Consider the following 17929-nt stretch of genomic DNA (forward strand, 5'->3'; position numbering starts at 1 on the left):
TGGGCAGAAGTGAGCACAGAAGGAATGGGGAGCGTGGGATCAGGGGAATCCTCCTTGGGGATGATATTTATGCTGATATTTGAAGAATACGTAGGAGCCCACGATATGAAAGAAAGGAGGGGTAAGACTCAGCACTATACTGCAGAGTTTTCACTTCTGAGGTTAAGATATACGTATACATCACCTCTCTATCATACAAAGTAGACTATGAACAATTGCACTAAGGAGGTAGAAATATATATTATAAATACCTCGAGAGGGGGAAAAATCAATACAGCTAAGATCAGGAAAAGCTCTGAGCAGGAAGCAGAAAGTACTCGACATTCCTATACCTATGACGAATGGATTATCTTTAAGTTACAGATGGAAAAATTGAGTCCACTGTCTCCCAATCATGATTCTAAGTCCGGACTTCCTTTGCATTTAAATCTATAGTCCTTAGGACACAAATATTGGGCCTTTCATACTCGACATTGAAAGTTACATAAAAGGACAAGGGAAAATGACATGTATAGAAAAATAGCAATTTGCACATAAACGACTGCCCACCAGTGTTTGTAGTTGTTGGTGCAGAATGAAAAGAGAATGGTGATAAATCAAAAACTATTTGCAAAAAAGTAAAAAAAAAAAAAAAAAGTGCAAATAGAACCTCCAGTTAGGATTTTATAGACCAAGTTTCAGACATCCTTGGGGATTTCACCAGGGTAAGAACTGATGTAAATTTGCCTTCACATTGCAAAAGGCCCTCTCTGCATAAATGTAAGCTGTTTCCATTAAGGTATTTAACAAACGACACTCAAATAATTTAGTGATTTATTTAATCAGCAATTTGGAAAACATTTTCTAACTTAAATACAAAAAACCAAGACGGTATTAAGAAGTTTAATTCTGGGTTCCAGAAAACAATGTTTTTTCCCATTTGTTGCTATGATTTGTGACAAACTAAAGTATACCAGGCTCACCTCTCCCTACACAGACCACTCCAACAATTAAGCCTAAGAAGCTGTCTCTGGCTCTCTTTTTACTGGAATTCTCATGACCATAGACCAAACTCTGGCCCTTATTTCAAGAAGCGGTCTTGTTTTTTTTCAGGAGCCAAACCCTCAGTAAGTTAAATGTGTCGAGATGTTCCTTAGTAAAGCTGAGATGTTTGTCATTTGCTTCCTTTAAATAACACTCTTCCCACCCATGCTGGGTTCTGTACCCAAAGGCATCTACTTTCACCCTTATCACCTTAGGCATTTTTTCATATTCCAAATATTACTGAGATCCCTTATTGTCTTATATTCCATTTTTTCAAGGCTTGTATTTCTTATTTTTCGACAAAAATGACAGATGATATTTGTCCCATTCCTGAGGATTATCATTTATCTGATCACGTGCCCCTATTGGGAAATATCAATTTCATGACCCTATAAGATTTTACAGGTGAGTTTGTGGTCTGTAAGACTTCCATTCCTATGCAAAAATCCTACATATACATAAATAAACCCTTGGGAATATGATAGCAGGGATAATTTGTTACACCTTCTACATGTGGTAGTATTTGCCTAGGGAAATTCCAAATGATGGTCTCTAAAGAGATAGATTAAAGACCTTCATGAAGGCATTCAACGAGGAAGACCTGTTCATACCTGTCAAAATATAACATGTTGGCTGATACATATTGATTTTGAGTAAAATGATTTTCACAAAACTGACACAGCATGGAGGGAATCACAATTAAACCAAAGTATGTTTAAATACAAAAAGGTTCTATTCATGCCCAAACAGCAGACTCTTCAACTTTCAGGTGTAAAATCACCCAGCAGGCAGCACAGGCTCGGTTCACAGATACCTGGAGTCCTGCATTACTCTCTTGATCATTTTCTGCAGAATATAAATATGCCCCTTGCCCAGAGCCTATAACTCTTCTTGAAAGACCAGTCTACCACCTTCTGGAAGTCTCCATAGCCTTTCCTTATACCAATCAATCCTTCACTGTCACTCGGACGACAAAGCTGGAAGAATCCTTAATCAGTGTCCCCTGCATAGGTACAAGAGGGAATTTCCTCCTTGGGGAAGCAGTGTTTAGAGTGTGTAACACCCTCAGTTTGAGGCTGTACTTAATTAACCTTGAAAGGCAGATTCACAATTGGAAAACAGGGCTGAGCCACACCCAGCATAAAATGGTGTAAACAAGTTGTACCACATTCCCTCTTCTGGCTCTCTCCTGTTACAACTAGGGAAATTACATAGTCCTAGGCCCAAGCAGCCAGCTTAGGGAAAAGGAATTTTCAAATGATATTCCATAACAGTATTCTGCCTGCTTTTGAAAGTTCAGACTCCAGAGAAGGCAACGGGAATTTAGAGCTTTGGAAGAACAGGATAAAACAACTTACTGTCTTGAGGACTAGAGAATTCAGCAAAAACTTCATACTGATTCTCTCTAATATTGCCAGGCAATGTGGAATTCCTTTCAATAGCAATGTAGAGTCCATCCATTTTGAAATTGCATATCACAACTGTTATACTCCCAAACAATGATACTTTTACAAACATGAATCAGTTTCCTAATTTCTCTCCATACCTATTTGCTGGGTGTAATGATTCTACTTCGTAATTTTTAAGCACTACCATCTCTGTATTTAAAGAAAAACATCACAAAATTATATTATACTGTGGAATTTTTTTGCCTTCCCAGTAGACTGCCAGTAAATTCTGTTTCATGTGAGTTAAAATCGCTAGGTTTGACATGTATGTTTTTCTCATCAAGGGTCTAAAATGCACTGTGTTCCTTCTAAAGTGTCACAGCAGCAGCCATGAGCCCACAGCACTTCCAGCCAAGTGTCCCTCCTTGAAGCCACTGAGAGCCATAAAAAGATGAGTTCCTACCTCGGTGACTGGTGAGCTCCCTGGAAGCAGAAGGTAGAGGTGAGTAGCGATGCTCTGGAGAGGCAGCGACATCCTCACTGGAAGCCTGCATGATAAAAGCAAATGTCAACCTGAAGCAACACCAAATACTAAATGCCATGAGTTACTAAAAAGGTCTCTTTGGGACCTGAATTTGGAGAAAATATTATCGACCAAGATTCTTCTTAGGAAGCAAGGGCTGTCTTTGTTGTGATAATCTTCTGGTGTGTATAGGGGAGCATATAAAACTCTGAGGGGTCTGGGTCCACGTGGAATGGTTGTGTGTGAGATGGGGCACAGTTTATTTATTGTGTTGAACTAAGAGGAGAGACGAGAAAAAGGGTGAGATGGAGAAGGCGGAAAATAACATAGAGTTCTATCACAGGCCTTCTTCCAATAATGCCCACAAAATAAAGGCTCCCTGTGAGTATATTTCTATAGAAACCAATAAGGAGGCAGAGCTTTGCCCCCAGGGTGGCTGGGGAAAGTGGACACGTGTACTGAAGCGCTGTGGCACAGAGGCAGAGAGAAGCTGGAGACCTAAGACTTGGCAGCAAGAAGTCACCATAGGAAGAGTATAACCATCACAGACTGTGGGACAGGAATTCTGGCAAAGTTTAACAATTGCACCGAGAAACCAAGCTGAAATTTGAGATATAATTGTAATCCACAAAATTTTGTCATTCCAAATCCTAAAAAAATAAAATAAAATAACAGATAGTACCCTAAAAAAACCAAAATATATGCATGGTGATGGATGTTCACTGCTTAACCATCAAACTGAGGATGGCATGAACTGTGCCGCTCCACAAGCCTGGGAGCTGAGGCAGGAAGAAGACACTATGGCTTTGGTGTTGGTGTCACTGACACCCTCCCATATCAAGAGCCAGTGACCAGAAAGTCACAGAAGGTGATTGCAAGAAGCATTACCGCTGCAACTGTTACTGAGACTTGGGACTCAAATGATCTTTTTAATATCGAAAAACGAGCATCTGCTAGGATCAAAATGCTAAGATTAGCCTCTTCCCAAGGTTCATAAAAAAGTAAATTTCATTAATGCGGCATTTTTCTTTCTGGAATAGGAAATGTATTGTATGGGATATATTTGCCCGGCTAGAAGTAGGCCTTTTCTCCAAAGAGATTACCTACATTATGGGAATAAAAAAATAAGTAGGAGATTAGACCTACTTGCTAGAAAAAAAACTTTAAATCCCATTTCTGACATTTGAGATGTTTGATTAAGCTGCTCTCAGGAGAGACTCACAGAAAGATTCTGAATGGAACAAAATCAGAAACTCTGTCCCTGAGGTAGAAACAGATTTCAGGTAGCATTACTTCACTGCAGCTCCAAGGGAAATCTGTGGTCTTTAAAGCTTGATGCGAGGGTATAGGGTCCAGAAGGATAAAAGCTCAGTCACCAAGAAAAAATGTTTTTAAAAGTAGATAAGTTTTGCTAGCTATTACATCATTAGATATTTAGGATGCTACCGGAATGTAAGAGTCAGAAATTAGATTAAAATTTAAATACTGGATTCTGCATCAGTCTCTCTGTTTGGTGCTCAACATCTCCTATAACGCCTATATTATGAATGAAACACAAAGACCATGTTCTAAATAGGGCATCTGTTCAATGCTTGGGGCAGACTATGTGAAACCCATGTAGGAGGGGTCACCCTTTCATGCTGATGTATCGCATCCCTTCCAGAAGAGGCCAGAGCTTCTCCCTCTGTCAATACTTATGCTCCACCTTATCACTAAAACACTAAAATTCCGACATGAGTTTTGGATTGCTATATTATGATATTTCTTAGTACTTTTAATCTCAGTTTGGGCTTCTGACAATTTGATGGCAACTTTTCCTTCAATTACTAGAAGAAACTATCTTTCAGTAAATACCTCTGAGTGGACAAAACATTACGGTTCTGTAATTAAGAGTAGAAGAGCTCTTTATTTTCAATTATAGAAAAAGCAAAAACTGTGTGGCCGTGATCTGTTCTGGAATCATCATTTTTTGTCAAGCATTTAGTTACTTTTCTGCTCAGTCTCCATTTTTAACTCAAGTCATGGAAAAGAATGCAGGAAAAGAACAATTTTGCAAACTATGCTTTCTGGCAGGACTTCCATGGCTGGATGCTTTGCTAAACTACTACAAACCAAGTTTCAAACTATCAACTCTTTGACTTGATTTTACAAAAATGAAGCCCATGTGATCTTTACAATAGCAATGTATACACTCATTCTCTACTTTGAAGCTCAATTCAGTAAAGCACAGTTTGAGACAAGAAAACACCTTAATATGCATATTACCTGCCACAGAATAAAGAACTCACCCTGAAACTTAATCAATATACCCATAATATACTGGGCATGAGATAACAGAAACAGAAAAGGAAAAATTTTAATAAGGGTTTCTTTCACCTGGATTAAGAAGATATATCTAAAATGAGAAGAAAATTTAGATAAAATTGAATCTATAAGACTATAAATACTCACATCTTTTTGCTTGACAGATTTCCTAAATGCATATGGCAGGGAATTGTACTTTTGCATCTTACTTTTTAATTTGGCTCATAAAATAAAATACTATCATCCAGAATATGTAAAGAATTCCCATAAGTCAATAAAAATATAATAGAAAAATAAACAAATTAAACATCAGGCAATTAATAGAAAAGAAAACCTTAATGGCCAAAAACTAAAGAGAAGATAGTTAACTTTACTAGTAATAACAACAATGCAAATTAAAACAAGATGTACTTTCTCCATCCATCATATTGACAAACTTTTAAGTCTCACAATAACAAGTGCTAGTGAGAATGAAGGGAAATGAAATTCTCATTCATTTGTCCAATGACAGTTGGAAATGTACACAGGTTCAGCCACTTTGAAGAGTAATTTAGCAACATCTAATAAAGCTGAAAATTGATGCAGAAATTTCATTTAAAATATATACACTTTGGAAAATTCCATACAGTTCTGTAAGATAAAGATATAAAAATGTTTATTGCAACATTATTTATAAGAAAACTGGGAATAACTCAAATGTCCATTAATGAGGAAATTGATAAGCAAAATATTGTATAATCATACAATGGAAAAATATTTACCGTTTGGTAGTAATAAACTTGAGTCTATATCTCAATTTGTATAGGTCTAAAAAAATAATACAATTAAAATTCAAGTTGCAGAACGATAAATATAGCATAACACTGTTTATGTAAATATATAGTTCTGTGATGTACATATGTATGGAAACATCTAAAAGGTATAAAAGATATACACTAAATTCATGAAAAAGGTTGCCTCTGCCTTGGGTTGGGTTAATAGGATTGTTAGTAGTGGGAAGCATCAACTTTATAAGCAATGTTTCTTTCTTCATTTAAAGAAAATACTTAAAGCGAATATATCAAAATACTGAAAACTAAATTTTCTAAAACTTTTCTACGCTTCTGAAATTTCTCAAAATTAAACATGAAAATTGAAAGAAAAAGTAAAAAGACTCCTGTTTCTCTCTGATCCACACAGCCCTACATTGATAAGAACACATCATTAGATGAAATGTCCAACAATTCCAACAATCAGTTAATGCTATCTCTGATTGACTTTTTATAAGGCAATGTACCATTTTTATTTCTTCTAAAGCTACCGAGTGGGACCCACAGAGTAGAAAAAAGAGCCAATAAGGCAAATATGCATCCTCTTCATACCAAGGCTTGAAATGCTCATTCCAGTCCTTGTAAGTCCTTCTGCCGAAGATTTGCCAAGACATACTAAAAGTTTCTCCACTTTTCTGCTCACAATTGGAAAGCTACTAATAATTTTTGAAACTCATAGCAATAATGACACCAGTCACTAGTCCTGCAATTTCCAAGATGCAAGAAGGAAGGCAGAGCTCTGACAAGTACACTGGAAAAGATTCAATGAAAGTACAGTGCATCTGACAAGACACTTGCAGAGTGATAATTTCACTCAGTGGTTACAGAAAACTGATGTCTTCAGATGCACGTGTAAAATTCAGGCCCCTTCCCATTGCATGCTGTCAATGGAAACTCACATTCCGGTGGATATTTCTGAACATCATGGATGCGCTGTGAGAACATGATCCAGACCACAGGAGGAAAGCTTTGGCAGGCTTTGCAACAAGAAGGGGGCAGCTACAACGTTGTTTAATAGCCATAAATCTCCCACTATTTTTCACAAAATACCATCTAAGACCACAGCTCCACAACTCATTCCCCATCACTCAGCTCAAGTGGAGCGCTTTGGCATGCTCACTCACCCTTAAATCATACGCCGCATAAAGTGATCTTGGGTCTGGGAAATTTGTCAGCCTCTTTCAAGTAAAAGCAATCTTCGCTTTTCATCACAATTCATTCCCTGAAACCATGGCATGAAGCTGACTCTTCTAAAAACATTTATTTTCTCTCATAAGAAAAAGCATCACTCATTTAGTTATCAAGTATTTAATAACAATGTACTATATGCCAAGCCCTCGGCTGAGACACCAAAAAAATAAAACAAGGACCTTGGTTGCATTCCTAACTCTTAAAAATACAATCACATGATTAATACTGGATATGAAGAGTCACCAATCGAACACATGCCCCCCTAGTCTGCATTCTCACAGAGCCTTGCATCACACCTTGATTATGATACATGGTCAAATGGAACAGAAATTGAGTTCTTACTTGTTTTTAATTCATGCTAACAGCTTTCTGAGATTAACTATGGAGTATTAGTAGTCCCTCACACCCAACATGCTGCCTGAAACACAGAGGATGGTAACGCCTGATGATCGAATGCATAAAACATTTTAAAAGCAAAGATAAAATTATTTGCCTGATGGTAATTCAACAACAACAACGAAGAGAAACTATGATCCAAGTTGCCAGAATCAGCGAATGGAGACTGGCCAGCCTCTGAAGGATTAAACTAGAAGCAGGAGAACAAGTCTGAAGGCTGAGGCAACTTGTCCTCTACCAGCCCTTTTAACATGCAGCACACTCAAAGCCTTAAGGACAGATGGGATGCAAATGCCAGATTGGTTTAAGGGCAGGGATAGCCATAACTTGTTCAGAACCAGGAGCCAAGAAATTGGGAGGGAAGATAAAAAGACAAGGAAAGACTGAGGGTGAGTCGGTGACCAAGAGGCCACAAATGATCCTGAAGGGGAGAGGACAGAGTCTGCATGGAACTGGTGAGTGAGGGAACTGAAGAGTAGTTCAGGTCAGAAGTGTGGACCCCAGATGAGACAAGCCGGGAGAGCTATGGGAAGGCTTCCCTGGAATGGGAAAGCTCTTTAAAGGAAATAGCCTGGAGCTTCTCTTTTGTTTTTATCTGATCCTAAGAGGTCCAATTCTGCCAGTGCCTACAAGACAATCTGGCTCAGAGTAGAGAGTGACAAGTATTTATGTATGTAAGGATGTATATATGTATGAATGTATGGATGGATGGAAGGAAGGAAGATAGGAAGGAAGGAAAGAATCACCTACAGCTGGGGCTTCCAAAATATTTTAAGCAGACACTCATATAACAGAAGAACAAAACGAAAACAGTCTAAATATTGGGCATTAAGGGAACAGTCATAATTTATTATGGTAATCAAATAAAACTAGAAGTAAAATGCATAGAAAAATATGCAAAGATATTTATTACATAATATTAACTGAACATAGTAAATATACATAGGATTTTAATATAGTACATATGCTATAAGTTTAACTATATAAAATTTGCAGTAGGGAAAAGATGAAAAGATCTTTGTTGGGACAATGATTAGGGGTGGTTTGATTTTTTTGACTCTTTAATAGTGTCATTGCTTTCTGTGACTTAAAATATTTAAAAAAGAAAACCCTACCTATTTACCAAGGCTGATGTGAAAGAGCACACCTTCCATCCATTATATTTCCAATCTCTCCCATTTGATGGTGAGGTGAGGTCGAAGAAGAGGAGGAAGTTAAGGAGGAGACTTGAGAAAACGGAGACAAAGAAAGGATAAGTAACATGCCCAAGGCCAACCAGGTCTGAAGTCCAGGGTGTACTCAGAACACAGGTCAGCCTGACTCCGCAAGCCAAGGCTGCCCCCCTGCCCCACAGCTCCCTACATCTGAACCCCAGCTGCTGGCCACTGCTCAGCTCTGCCTCACATCACTGTCAACTGGGCACTTGTCTGGTCCCTTCTGAAAGGCTATAGACTTCAAGAGCGCAGGGACCAAGTGCTAAATTGACAATGAACGCCTTGCAATACCCAACAAAGCAAATTCTTGAAGCATTGAGAAAGGCTTATCAAATAGGGAATTTACTAATGGCCTGAGAACATATTAAAAAGGCAGAACATCCTATCTATAAACAATTATCATTGTCCAAACAAGTATGATGAAGTACAAGTTAATATTTTGCTGCTAAATGTTACACTTTGCTGGGAGTTTAGCTTATGTCCTATGTCCAAACAGAATATAATAAGGATGTTATATACAACTTCCAAGTAATAAGTACACGTTCAATTTTGTTTACATGTGTTTCTGTGTATATACACACACACATACCTTTTTTCTTGGTCACTAATTACATGGCAGGCATTTTTCATCCTGTTCCATTTAACCCCTTCTACAATATTAGAATACAAGTACCATTATTAGTACAACTTTTTAGATAAGGCAATTGAGACTTAGAGAGGTTATACAAAAGGTAACATGGGTAGTATGAGAGAATTCGGAATTCAGACCAATCCAGCTTGATTCCACACCCTGAATCTCACCTGCTGCACAACAGACTTGACACTCTAAGGAACCTGGCACAGAAAGCTGTCCTTGGTTAAGTGTATATACTAAGGCAGGATATACATTTGCAGTGAAATATGACTCAATTCATGTTGATAGGCAGCAAGTTTCGTGGCCTAGTGTACATAAAAAAAACACTGTACTTAAATATTAATATATAAAATAATTAATTATGCCTTGTAGACATAAGGGTACTTCAGATTCTTTGGTCCTTTTGGGTTCACATAACCAGTTGTGCACTAGAATTAACCGGTACTGGCTCACAAGAAGTCACCATAAAACTTTGGGGCATTTTGTGGGTCAGTTGTTAAACATACCCATTGTTAAAAATCACATGATATAAATTTACAACTGAATAAATGATATTAAAAACAAATGTAGAGACTTCCTGGAAGATGGCGGCTTAGTAAGACGCGCGGATCTTAGTTTCTTCTCCAGGACACCTACTAGGGGAGTAGAAACGATACAGAAAGCGCCCAAAGCCACAACAGAGATAAAAAAGACAGCGTACCCCATCCTGGAACGGCTGGCTGGCTGAGAGAAGCAGCTCGGGTGAGATCGCCGAGGCGCGCGGGCCTTACCGGGCGGGGTGGCAAGCGGCCGGAGTTACTCCCTTCCCCCTTCCCGGGCCGGCTGGGAGAATTGGAGAGGCGGTCCCCTGAAACAAAGACGGCTGGCGCCCACACCACGCGCAGCCCCCGGACCAACTGAGAGAATTGGATCGGAAACCCCCAGGCCGCGGAGAACGGTGACGGGTGGGGGAGGCCCCTTCCAAACCCGTGACTCCCGGGGAACGTGCACTCTCTCGGGCGGGCCGCTGCCGCTGGCGCCCTCCCGCCATGCTGGTTGCCCAGGGCCGACTAGGAAATTTGGACGGGCTCTTTCCCTGGCTGCGGCGACCAGCAACCCTCCCTGCATTCGGACCACGGGCCGGCTCAAGCCGCTTCGGCTAGCGAACCCCCAGGACGGCGAGAGTTTTCCAAAGTTTAAGGTCCCACAGCACCTTTTACTGGTGGGACCCGCAGACAAACGGGTGCCACGAGCGCCACCTACTGGGCAGGATAAGAAAAACAGAACCCAGAGATTTCACAGAAAAATATTACAACCTTGCTGGGTCCAACACCAAGAGAAATCTGAATAAATGCCCAGACGCCAGCAGCAGAAGATAACTGTCCACGCTCAAAAGATTGAGAATATGGCTCAGTCAAAGGAACAAACCAATAGCTCAAATGAGACACAAGAGCTGAGACAACTAATGCTGAATATACGAACAGAAATGGAAAACCTCTTCAAAAATGAAATCGATAAATTGAGGGAGGACATGAAGAGGACATGGGCTGAACATAAAGAAGAAATAGAAAAACTGAAAAAACAAATCGCAGAACTTATGGAAGTGAAGGATAAAGTAGCAAACATAGAAAAAATAATGGATAGCTACAATGATAGATTTAAAGAGACAGAAGATAGAATTAGTGATTTGGAGGATGGAACATCTGAATTCCAAAAAGAAACAGAAACTATAGGGAAAAGAATGGAAAAATTTGAACAGGGTATCAGGGAACTCAAGGACAATATGAACCGCACAAATATACGTGTTGTGGGTGTCCCAGAAGGAGAAGAGAAGGGAAAAGGAGGAGAAAAACTAATGGAAGAAATTATCACTGAAAATTTCCCAACTCTTATGAAAGACCTAAAATTACAGATCCAAGAAGTGCAGCGCACCCCAAAGAGATTAGACCCAAATAGGCGTTCTCCAAGACACTTACTAGTTAGAATGTCAGAGGTCAAAGAGAAAGAGAAGATCTTGAAAGCAGCAAGAGAAAAACAATCCATTACATACAAGGGAAACCCAATAAGATTTTGTGTAGATTTCTCAGCAGAAACCATGGAAGCTAGAAGACAGTGGGATGATATATTTAAAATACTAAAAGAGAAAAACTGCCAACCAAGACTCCTATATCCAGCAAAATTATCCTTCAAAAATGAGGGAGAAATTAAAACATTCTCAGACAAAAAGTCACTGAAAGAATTTGTGACCAAGAGACCAGCTCTGCAAGAAATACTAAAGGGAGCACTAGAGTCAGATACAAAAAGACAGAAGAGAGAGATATGGAAAAGAGTGTAGAAAGAAGGAAAATCAGATATGATATACATAATACAAAAGGCAAAATGTTAGAGGAAAATATTATCCAAACAGTAATAACACTAAATGTCAATGGACTGAATTCCCCAATCAAAAGACATAGATTGGAAGAATGGATTAAAAAACAGGATCCTTCTATATGCTGTCTACAGGAAACACATCTTAGACCCAAAGATAAACATAGGTTGAAAGTGAAAGGTTGGGAAAAGATATTTCATGCAAATAACAACCAGAAAAGAGCAGGAGTGGCTATACTAATATCCAACAAATTAGACTTCAAATGTAAAACAGTTAAAAGAGACAAAGAAGGACACTATATACTAATAAAAGGAACAATTAAACAAGAAGACATAACAATCATAAATATTTACGCACCGAATCAGAATGCCCCAAAATACGTGAGGAATATACTGCAAACACTGAAAAGGGAAATAGACTCATATACCATAATAGTTGGAGACTTCAACTCACCACTCTCATCAAGGGACAGAACATCTAGACAGAGGATCAACAAAGAAATAGAGAATCTGAATATTACTATAAATGAACTAGACTTAATAGACATTTATAGGACATTACATCCCACAACAGCAGGATACACCTTTTTCTCAAGTGCTCATGGATCATTCTCAAAGATAGACCATATGCTGGGTCACAAAGCAAGTCTTAACAAATTTAAAAAGATTGAAATCTTACACAACACTTTCTCGGACCATAAAGGAATGATGTTGGAAATCAATAATAGGCAGAGTTCCAGAAAATTCACAAATACGTGGAGGCTCAACAACACACTCCTAAACAACGACTGGGTCAAAGAAGAAATTGCAAGGGAAATTAGCAAATACCTCGAGGCGAATGAAAATGAAAACACAACATATCAAAACTTATGGGACGCAGCAAAGGCAGTGCTAAGAGGGAAATTTATTGCTCTAAATGCCTATATCAGAAAAGAAGAAAAGGCAAAAATTCAGGAATTAACTATCCATTTGGAAGAACTGGAGAAAGAACAGCAAGCTAACCCCAAAGCAAGCAAAAGGAAAGAAATAACAAAGATTAGAGCACAAATAAATGAAATTGAAAACATGAAAACAATAGAGAATATCAATAAGGCCAGAAGTTGGTTCTATGAGAAAATCAATAAGATTGATGGGCCCTTAGCAAGATTGACAAAAAGAAGAAGAGAGAGGATGCAAATAAATAAGATCAGAAATGGAAGAGGAGACATAACTACTGACCTCACAGAAATAAAGGAGGTAATAACAGGATACTATGAACAACTTTACGCTAATAAATACAATAATTTAGAGGAAATGGACGGGTTCCTGGAAAGACATGAACAACCAACTTTGACTCAAGAAGACATAGATGACCTCAACAAACCAATCACAAGTAAAGAAATTGAATTAGTCATTCAAAAGCTTCCTAAAAAGAAAAATCCAGGACCAGATGGCTTCACATGTGAATTCTACCAAACGTTCCAGAAAGAATTAGTACCAATTCTCTTCAAACTCTTCAAAAAAATCGAAGTGGAGGGAAAACTACCTAATTCATTCTATGAAGCCAACATCACCCTCATACCAAAACCAGGCAAAGATATTACAAAAAAAGAAAACTACAGACCAATCTCTCTAATGAATACAGATGCAAAAATCCTCAATAAAATTCTAGCAAATCGTATCCAACAGCACATTAAAACAATTATACATCATGACCAAGTAGGATTCATCCAAGGTATGCAAGGCTGGTTCAACATAAGAAAATCAATTAATGTAATACACCATATCAACAAATCAAAGCAGAAAAATCACATGATCATCTCAATTGATGCAGAGAAGGCATTCGACAAGATTCAACATCCTTTCCTGTTGAAAACACTTCAAAAGATAGGAATACAAGGGAACTTCCTTAAAATGATAGAGGGAATATATGAAAAACCCACAGCTAATATCATCCTCAATGGGGAAAAATTGAAAACTTTCCCCCTAAGATCAGGAACAAGACAAGGATGTCCACTATCACCACTATTATTCAACATTGTGTTGGAGGTTCTAGCCAGAGCAATTAGACAAGAAAAAGAAATACAAGGCATCAAAATTGGAAAGGAAGAAGTAAAACTATCACTGTTTGCAGATGATATGATACTATACGTCGAAAACCCGGAAAAATCCACAACAAAACTACTAGAGCTAATAAATGAGTACAGCAAAGTAGCAGGTTACAAGATCAACATTCAAAAATCTGTAGCATTTCTATACACTAGTAATGAACAAGCTGAGGGGGAAATCAAGAAACGAATCCCATTTACAATTGCAACTAAAAGAATAAAATACCTAGGAATAAATTTAACTAAAGAGACAAAAAACCTATATAAAGAAAACGACAAAAAACTGCTAAAAGAAATCACAGAAGACCTAAATAGATGGAAGGGCATACCGTGTTCATGGATTGGAAGACTAAATATAGTTAAGATGTCAATCCTACCTAAATTGATTTACAGATTCAATGCAATACCAATCAAAATCCCAACAACTTATTTTTCAGAAATAGAAAAACCAATAAGCAAATTTATCTGGAAGGGCAGGGTGCCCCGAATTGCTAAAAACATCTTGAGGAAAAAAAACGAAGCTGGAGGTCTCGCGCTGCCTGACTTTAAGGCATATTATGAAGCCACAGTGGTCAAAACAGCATGGTATTGGCATAAAGATAGATATATCGACCAATGGAATCGAATAGAGTGCTCAGATATAGACCCTCTCATCTATGGACATTTGATCTTTGATAAGGCAGTCAAGCCAACTCACCTGGGACAGAGCAGTCTCTTCAATAAATGGTGCCTAGAGAACTGGATATCCATATGCAAAAGAATGAAAGAAGACCCATCTCTCACACCCTATACAAAAGTTAACTCAAAATGGATCAAAGATCTAAACATTAGGTCTAAGACCATAAAACAGTTAGAGGAAAATGTTGGGAGATATCTTATGGATCTTACAACTGGAGGCGGTTTTATGGACCTTAAACCTAAAGCAAGAGCACTGAAGAAGGAAATAAATAAATGGGAACTCCTCAAAATTAAACACTTTTGTGCATCAAAGAACTTCATCAAGAAAGTAGAAAGACAGCCTTCACAATGGGAGACAATATTTGGAAATGATATATCAGATAAAGGTCTAGTATCCAGAATTTATAAAGAGATTGTTCATCTCAACAACAAAAAGACAGCCAACCCAATTACAAAATGGGAAAAAGACTTGAACAGACACCTCTCAGAAGAGGAAATACGGATGGCCAAGAGGCACATGAAGAGATGCTCAATGTCCCTGGCCATTAGAGAAATGCAAATCAAAACCACAATGAGATATCATCTCACACCCACCAGAATGGCCATTATCAACAAAACAGAAAATGACAAGTGCTGGAGAGGATGCGGAGAAAGAGGCACACTTATCCACTGTTGGTGGGAATGTCAAAGGGTGCAACCACTGTGGAAGGCAGTTTGGCGGTTCCTCAAAAAGCTGAATATAGAACTGCCATACGACCCAGCAATACCATTGCTAGGTATCTACTCAAAGGACTTAAGGGCAAAGACACAAACGGACATTTGCACACCAATGTTTATAGCAGCATTATTTACAATTGCAAAGAGATGGAAACAGCCAAAATCTCCATCAACAGAAGAGTGGCTAAACAAACTGTGGTATATACATACGATGGAATATTATGCAGCCTTAAGACAAGATAAACTTATGAACCATGTAATAACATGGATGGACCTAGAGAATATTATGCTGAGTGAATCCAGCCAAAAACTAAAGGACAAATACTGTATGGTCCCACTGATGTGAACGGACATTCGAGAATAAACTTGAAATATGTCATTGGTAACAGAGTTCAGCAGGAGTTAGAAACAGGGTAAGACAATGGGTAATTGAAGCTGAAGGGATACAGACTGTGCAACAGGACTAGATACAAAAACTCAAAAATGGACAGCACAATAATACCTAATTGTAAAGTAATCATGTTAAAACACTGAATGAAGCTGCATCTGAGCTATAGGTTTTTGTTTTGTTTTGTGTTGTTTTGTTTTGATTTTACTATTATTACTTTTATTTTTTTCTCTATATTAACATTCTATATCTTTTTCGGTTATGTTGCTAGTTCTTCTAAACCAATGCAAATGTACTAAGAAATGATGATCATGCATCTATGTGATGATGTTAAGAATTAATGATTGCATGTGTAGAATGGTATGATCTCTAAATGTTGGGTTAATTTCTTTTTTTCCGTTAATTAAAAAAAAAAAAAAAAGAGAAGGGATAATTGGAGATGAAGGGATACAGACTGTACAACGGGACTGGATATAAAAACTCAGAAATGGACAGCACAATACTACCCAATTGTAATGCAATTATGTTAAAACACTGAATGAAGCTGCATGTGAGGTATAGGTTTTTTGTTTTTGTTTTTTTTGTTTTTTTTCTTTCTATTATTGTTTTAATTCTTATTCTGTTGTCTTTTTATTTCTTTTTCTAAATCGATGCAAATATACTAAGAAATGATGAATATGCAACTATGTGATGTTATTAAGAATTACTGATTGTGCATGTAGATTGGAATGATTTCTAATTGTTTTGTTAATTCTTTTTTTAATTAATAAAAAAAAAAAAAACAAAACAAATGTAATATATTTCAAAACTCGTTACTTCCTAATTATTTTACAAAATTTTACTATTGCTCAGGCCCCTAAATTTGTGTCTATTGTATTCATATTGTGGAAGTACGATCCAATGGTGTGCTTTTCCACATCGCTTCCCAACTCTTCAGTGAGATCACTTTGGCAGCTTGACATTGGCCATGATGAGATTTGGTTTATTGTTTTGTTGATTTTCAAAACTTAAAGCATTGGAGAAAATGTGAATGCAGATTAAACTTAAAAGTGTGTTGCATCTATAACCATTACATTGTAAATAGTACAAAAAATTGAAGTTTTCTTTCAATATTCAAAAGCTAGTATTCATTTCAGTACAGAGGTCACTTGTCACCGATGAAGAAGTGACGTTCTGATATACTCATGAAGGTAAAAGAAGACATCACTCCACGATCATGTCAGAACTAAACTTGCTCATCAATTGCTATCAAGGCTTGGCTCTGAATACAAAAATTTGGCCCAAATCATCAAAAGCATTCTGTGTAAATCAATTGCCTGTATCGAGTTAATACTAAAGAGTATATTTTATTATTATTCATAAACTATGTGCTACATATTTTTTGGGGGTGGGGTGGCGGTGCATGGTTCGGGACTCTAACCCGAGTCTCCTGCATGGAAGGCGAGCATTCTACCACTGAACCCCCTGTCCACCCACGTGCTACATATCTTTTATGTAAGTAAAAATTAGAGTAAACGTGCAAACATATATATATATATATACATACATTTTTTTCCCCCCAAAGAGTCGGTTGCAGACATTTAAACCAGCACATCTCTGTATCTGACTTTTATCAAGTAACATCTAAACTGTGTTTGGGGCCATGAAGAAAAGGGGTAATTTATGGTGCAGGAATGGAAAGGAGAGTAAAAGAAAGCTTAATTAAGCTTTAAGGATTCTGCCCTTGACGTATGCACAACTTTTATCTTTTACATGCTTTGCTCTGCTCTGATGCCAGACTTGGCCAAGATTTAAAGCCAGGCTCCCTCTGGCTGTATGACCTTGGGCAATTGACTTAAACTTTTCAAGCCACACTTGCCTCAATTGTAAAAAGGAAAACGACAACCACAGTGAGACAACCGTGGTGATTAGGACAAGGACAAAGATGATGAGGAAAGTTAAAAATCGCTAACATTTATTAGTGTTGGTTTTATGTCAGGGAGTATGCTGAACCCTTTCCATACAGTGGCTCATTCCCTCTTCACAACAGTTCCACGATCCTATTACAACCACTAGTCCCATTGCATAAATGATGAAACCAAGGCCTAGGGAAATTAAGTAACTTAAGCAAGGTCTTACTTGGGTTCTTGTGCTACTAGTAGGGGCAGAGTTGTGACACAAATCCGAGCAGTTTGCCTCTAGAGGACACACAGTCCTAACCATTATGCTGCACGCCTCCTCTTCTCCAG

The 17929-nt window shown here is 38.0% G+C and overlaps 1 protein-coding gene across 16 annotated transcripts in view; it reads right to left on the reverse strand.

Moving 5' to 3' along the window:
* The window catches only part of LRMDA (leucine rich melanocyte differentiation associated), a 1434085-nt gene that overhangs the window by 337788 nt on the left and 1078368 nt on the right, over window positions 1-17929 (reverse strand). For all 16 annotated transcript variants that reach the window (XM_077124815.1, XM_077124812.1, XM_077124811.1 and 13 more), the window contains one exon: window positions 2875-2959. In XM_077124815.1, coding sequence (XP_076980930.1) covers window positions 2875-2959 — 85 coding nt within the window. The remainder of the gene's footprint in view (window positions 1-2874; window positions 2960-17929) is intronic.

This window comes from Tamandua tetradactyla, chromosome 13 (genome assembly GCF_023851605.1).
Source record: "Tamandua tetradactyla isolate mTamTet1 chromosome 13, mTamTet1.pri, whole genome shotgun sequence".
NCBI lineage: Eukaryota > Metazoa > Chordata > Mammalia > Pilosa > Myrmecophagidae > Tamandua > Tamandua tetradactyla.